This window comes from Ailuropoda melanoleuca, chromosome 20, assembly GCF_002007445.2.
Source record: "Ailuropoda melanoleuca isolate Jingjing chromosome 20, ASM200744v2, whole genome shotgun sequence".
In the NCBI taxonomy this organism is placed as follows: domain Eukaryota; kingdom Metazoa; phylum Chordata; class Mammalia; order Carnivora; family Ursidae; genus Ailuropoda; species Ailuropoda melanoleuca.
Window position 1 is genome coordinate 12,375,976 of NC_048237.1, and position 6,572 is coordinate 12,382,547.

General features: G+C 39.3%; 1 protein-coding gene across 1 annotated transcript in view; it reads right to left on the minus strand.

Annotated features, from left to right (window-relative positions):
* Window positions 1-2,342: 2,342 nt before the first annotated feature.
* Window positions 2,343-6,572, minus strand: part of SNX6 (sorting nexin 6) — a 48,021-nt gene continuing 43,791 nt past the window's right edge. Inside the window, exons 12-13 of the mRNA XM_019803324.2 lie at window positions 2,587-2,746; window positions 2,343-2,497 (exon numbers count right to left, since the gene is read on the minus strand). Of these exons, the coding sequence (XP_019658883.1) occupies window positions 2,397-2,497; window positions 2,587-2,746 (261 nt within the window). The 3' untranslated portion in view covers window positions 2,343-2,396. The remainder of the gene's footprint in view (window positions 2,498-2,586; window positions 2,747-6,572) is intronic.

The window sequence follows — 6,572 nt, forward strand, 5'->3', positions numbered from 1 at the left end:
CCAGAGAGAGCATGAGCAGGGAGAGCAGCAGGCAGAGGGAGAGGGAGAAGCAGGCTCCCCACGGAGCAGGGAGCTGGACGTGGGGCTTGATACCAGTACCCTGGGATCATGACCTGAGCAGACGCTCAACGGAATGAGCCACCCAGGTGCCCCTGCAGACATCACTTTAACCAAATGATCAAGATTATACACTGCCAGTAAGAGAGCTAATCACCAGCATGTATCTCTTGATATGATGTAATGAGAAAGTCTGAGCAACACTTCTGTGGTATTCCTGCCACAAGTGGAGAATCTAAACTCAGTAATTAGACAAACCCAAATTGAGGGAGATCTTATAGACCTGCCTGTGCTTTTAATAGGGTCCAATGTTATGAAATACAAAGATTCAGGAACTTTCCAGATTCAGGAAGTCTAAAAAGACGTGGGGGGAGGGAGTAGTCTGGCTGGCTCAGGTGGTAGAGCATGTGACTTTTTTTTTTTAACTTTTAAAAGATTTTATTCATTTATTTGACAGACAGAGAGAACGAGTACAAGCTGGGGGAGTGGCAGGCAGAGGGAGAAGTGGACTCCCTACTGAGTAAAGAGCCCAACACAGCCGATCTCAGGACCCTGAGGCAGACTCTTAACCAACTAAGCCACCTGCAGATGTCCCTCTTTTGTTTTAAAATAACCATTTAAAAATATGAACGCCATTCCTGGCTCACAGGCAATACGTACACAGGTTGTAATTTGCAAACCCCTCCTTAATTTATTAACAAAATCCTTGATAGTTTATAGCCTCTTTAAAAAGAACAAAAATAGTGAACATTAGAAACCAACACAGTTGCAGTGAGAATAAATCATGCCAGCTTTATCAAAACATTTTCTTTTGAGAAGCTTATTAGACCAGGAAATCATAACATGTATTTTGATTTTAATGAGGAATTTGATACTTCTTATATCCATCATGGATAAAGTGGAGAAAAAATTGTTGATGACAGTATAAATAGGTGAATTCATAACTATCCAAAAACTATAACCAAAGAATATTAATTAATAAGTTATTATCAATAGTACAGAAAGAAACAAAGGGGACTAAAAATTTAGCTTTTTGGGTTCTATGTACTTTCACATTAGATGACCAAATGTTTATTCCTTTGGTCCTGATCAATCTTTCCTTCTTCTTTTTTTAAATAATATTTGTTATATTAGTCACCATACAGTACATCCCCGGTTCTTGATGCAATGTTCCATGATTCATTACTTGCATATAACACCCAGTGCACCATGCAATACGTGCCCTCCTTAATACCCATCACCGGCGTCCTTTTTTTTTTTTTTTTTTAAAGTAGGCTCCACACCCAATGTGAACCCAACTCAGGGCTTGAACTCATGACCCTGAGATCAAGACCTGAGCTGAGATTTGGAGTTGGACATTTAAACCACTGAGCCACCCAGGCACCCCAATGATCAATTATTTAAATTAAAACTTATGGGCACCTGGGTGGCTCAATCGGTTGAGCATCTGCCTTCGGCTCGGGTCTTGATCCCAGGGTCCCGGGATTGAGCCCCACTCTGGGCTCCCCAGGGACTCTGCTTCTCCCTGTGCCCCTCCCCCCCCACTGCTCATGCTCATGCTCTCTCTCTCGAATAAATAAATAAAAATCTTTAAAAATTTTTTTGAAAAAAAAAAATAAAAGGACATAAAAGGGAAATTCATAATTACAAATGTCTATCACTTGGGAGTAATAACCACTCTAATAGTCTAATAGTCTATATGATCAAATTAAAGTTTCCAAAAGATCTCACACTAGGCTAAAACTAGCAAGAAATTTAATAGACACGAATATGGTCTACAATTACATTTTAAAACTTAAATGCTCAATAAATGAAGAAGTTCTAGAAACTTGTTGCACAACAACGTGAATATACTTAACATTGCTGAACTGCATACTTAAAAATGGTTAAGACAGTAAGTGCCATGTGTTTTATACCACAAAAATGAAAAAAATTACCATCCAGGCGTCCCCACAGCTTTATTACCTATAAGAAAGGGCTTAATTTGAAGTAAACACCATAAAAAACCCTGGAAGAAGGATGTTTATTTCCTAAAACCAAGTTATTTTGAAGCAGTAAAATAATCTTCAAAAATTATAATTCCAATTGTAATTAATTCTAATTCAGGAATACTTCTTATAGTATGACTGTAGAAGGAAATTATCACTAAATAATTATTATCAATTCCATAATGGACTCATTTATTTATTATTTTTAATAAAGTAATATCTATGCCCAACATGGTGCTCAAACTCATGAACCTGAGATCAAGAGTCACGTACTCTCCCAACTGAGCCAGCCAGGCACCCCACAATGGACTCATTTCTAAATTATTAAAAGTCACTTAAGTTATTAAACCTTTAATATGACAATACCTTTGCATGCTTCAGTTCTAATTCTGCCAGTTCCACTAAATTTTTTCTGAATGCAGCAACTCTTCTTGTCTTAAAATCTATAAGTTCTGTGAATAAAAGAAATCAGGATTAACTACTTAACTTATATATAATAGCTTAAACTATACCTTATGATTAAAGGGTAAGGTAACAGTACCTTGTTTTGCAGATTCAGATATTTTTTCAAATTTCTGACAACATAATTGTTGGGATGTTTCAGCCTGCAGAACATCTTTATTTTTTGCTCTTGCTTTATCCAGTGCTTTATTAGCATTTTCATAATCCACTAGTGACCTAGATCTTCGATAGAGGAGATCCTATAAAACAGAATGCTTCACAATAATATACACGGCATGTTTTTTTCTTTTTTTTCCCAAAGATTTTTATATATCTGACACAGAGAGAGACAGCCAGCAAGAGAGGGAACACAGGCAGGGGGAGTGGGAGAGGAACAAGCAGGCTCCCAGCGGAGGAGCCCGATATGGGGCTCGATCCCAGGGCTCTAGGATCACGCCCTGAGCCGATGGCAGACGCTTAACGACTGAGCCACTCAGTGCCCCAGCTCTGCATATTTCTAATAGTTACCCACAACTACCACTACCCCACCGCCCCCATCATCATCAGAGCGACATTTAAACCATGAATACCACACATGCCAACTACTCTTCTAAATGGGTTTTGTAGCAGCTTTACTGAGATATATTCACATACATATAACATATTCAAAGTGCACAATTCGTTTTTAGTATGTTTGAAGAACTGCATAACCATCACTACAATCAATTTTAGAACAATTTTGTCACCCAAAAGGAAACCCCATATCCATCAGCAGTCATTCTTCATTTCTTCTCATGCCCCCACCCCCACAACCACCAATCTGCTGTCTCTATAGATTTGCCTTTTCTGGACATTTCATTAAAAAAAAAAAAAAAAGGAATCATATAATATATGGCCTTTTCTGTCTGGCTTTCTTAGCATAAGGTTTCAAGTTCATTCACGTTAGCGTGTGAACCAGTACTTCATTCTATTGCTAAATAATACTTCACTCTATGGAAAAACCACATTGATGTATCTACTTATCAGCTGATAGACATTTGGTTTGTTTCCACATTTTGCCTATTATGAATAGTGCTGTTATGAACATTTGTGTATAAGTTTTTGTGTGAACATGTTTTCCTTTCTCTTTCATAGGACTGGAATTGGAGGGTCACTTGGTAATTCTATGTTGGACCTTCTGAGAAACTGCCAGAGTGTTTTCTAAAGCAGCTGCACCATTTTACCTTTCCAATGATACTGTATGAGGGTTCTAATTTCTCCACATCCTTGGCCACACTTATCTGTCTTTCTGATTAAAGCCAGAAAGTGGTATCTCACTGTGGTTTGGTTTTGTTTTTAAAGATTTTGTTTTTTAAGTAATCTCTATATCCAATGTGGGGCTCAAATTTATAGCCCCAAGATTAAGAGTCACGTGCTCTACCTGACCCAGCCAGGCACCCCTTGCTGTGGTTCTGATTTGCATTTCCCCGATAGCTAATGTCGCTGAGCATCTTTTCCCTATTCATTGGCCATTTGTATATTTTCTTTGGAGAAAGGTTTATTCAAGTCCTTTGCCCATTTTTTAATGGGGTTATTTGTCTTTTTACTGAATTATAAGAGTTCTTTATATTTCTGGATATCAGTTGCTTATCAGGGACTCATGATTTGCAAACATTTTCTCCCAGTCTATGAGCTGTCTTTCCACTTTACTTCATAGTGTACTTTGACACACCCAAGTTCTTCATTTTAATGAAGTTCGTCCAATTTATCATTTTTTCTTCAGTTGCTGTGTTCCTGGTGTCTAAGAAACCAATGTCCAATCAGAGGTCACAAAGATTTACGTTTTTTTTTTTCTAAAAATGTTATAGTTCTTACATTGAGGTCTTTGATCGATTTTGAGCAAATTTTTATATATAGTATGAAGAAGGGGTCTAACTTTATTTTCATGAGACTATTCAGATGACACAGTACCATTTGTTGAAATGTCTATTCTTTTTCCCCCAAAACTGTCTTAGCACCTTTGTTAATAATCAGTTGACTGCGGTGCCTGCGTGGCTCAGTTGGTCTGTCTTCAGCTCAGGTCAGGATCCTGGGATCCTGGGACTGAGCCCCACATCGGGCTCCCTGCTCAGCAGAGTCGGCTTCTCCTCTCAGTCTGCCCCTCCCCCAATTTGTGCTCACATCTGCTCTCTCAAATAAATACATAAATAAAATCTTAAAAACAAAAAAAGAGAGAGAGAAAGGTGCCTGGGCGGCTCAGGTCATGATCTCAGGATCGGGCCCTGCATCAGGCTCCCTGCTCAGTGGGGAGTCTGTTTCTCCCTCTGACTTTCCCCCTCTTCTCATGCTCTCTCTCAAATAAATAAATAAATAAAATCTTAAAAAAAAAAAAGAAGCCAATGTGAAAAGGCCCAAATATATGACATTCTGGAAAAGGCAAATCTATGGAGATGTCAAAAAAAACAACAACAACAACAAAAAAAAACACAACAGGGTTTAAGGGGAAGGAGGATGAATAGATGGAGCACAGAGTTGTTTTGGGGCAGTGAAAACTATTCTGTATGATACTTACAATGGTAGATAAGTATCATTACACATTTCTCCAAACAAAAAAGAATGTGTAACACTAAGAGTGAGCTCTAGCGTAAACTATGGTCTTTATTGTTTGGCTTTTTTTTTTTTTTTTAAAGATTTTATTTATTTGACAGAGAGAGAGGGAACACAAGCAGGGGGAGTGGGAGAGGGAGAGGGAGAAACAGGCTTCCCGCTGAGCAGGGAGCCTAACTTGGGGCTCCAACCCAGGACCCTGGGATCACGACCCAAGCCGAAGGCAGATGCTCAACTGACTGAGCCACCCAGGTGCTCCTGTTTGACTTCTTTCACTCAGCAAAATTACTCTGAGATTCATCCATATTGTTGAGTGTATCCATGGTTCATTCCTTTTTACTGCTGTGTAGGATTCCACTACATGTATATACCACAATTTGTTTATCCATTCACCTGTTGGTGGACATCTGGGCTGTTGCCAGTTTTTGGCTATTACAAATAAAGCTGCTATGAACATCCGTGTGGACACCCACTCTCAAATACCCAGGACTAGAACAACTGGATCACAAGACAGATGTATGTTTAATTTTTTTAAGAAATTGTAAAACTTTTCCAAAGTATTGTATCATATTCCAAATAACAGGGTGTGAAAGTTGCTATAATTTTTGTCAAAGTTTTTCATTTTAGGCAAATTCTCATTAAGGGGTGCCTGTGGTGAGGGGCGCCTGGGTGGCTCAGTTGGTTAAGTGGCTGACTCTCAATTTGGGCTCAGGCCATGATCTCAGGATCCTGGGATTGAGCCCCATGTTGGGCTTCACGTTCAGTGGGGAGTCTGCCTGAGGATTCTCTCTCCCACTGCTCCCCCTCAACATGGGTGCACACACACTTTCTCTAAAATAAATAAATAAGTAAATCTTATTGATTTACTTACTTGTATTCAAGTATAGTTGGCACACAATATTACATTACTTTCAGGTGTACCACAGTGATCTGACAACTCTAGGTTATACTGTGCTCACCACAAGTGTAGCTACCATCTAATACCATACAATGCTACCATCTAATACCACACCACTGATTCCTATATTCCTTCTGCTGTATGTAGTTATAATTTTTGCAACTAAATTTCAATTCCTTCTTGTGGTCACTAAAAAATCTGGGTTTACTTTTAAAGCCATGTTCTAAAAAGTTATGTATTCACAACTACACATTATAATAAAATAATGAATTTAATGTCTTCAAAGTGAGTAATTAATTTTATCCCTGCCTACCCAATGTAAATGGTTTCTAAGACACACTCTGGGGGCACCTGAATGGCTCAGCCGTTAAGCATCAGCCTTCAGCTCAGGTCATGGTCCCAGGGTCCTGGGATGGACCCCCATGTAAGGCACCCTGCTCACTGGGGAGCCTGCTTCTCTCTCTCCCTCTGCTCCTCCCCCTCTCATGCTATCGCTCTCTCAAATAAATAAATAAAATCTTAAAAAAAGACACAATCTGGGGCGCCTGGGTGGCACAGCGGTTAAGCGTCTGCCTTCAGCTCAGGGCGTGATCCTGGCGTTC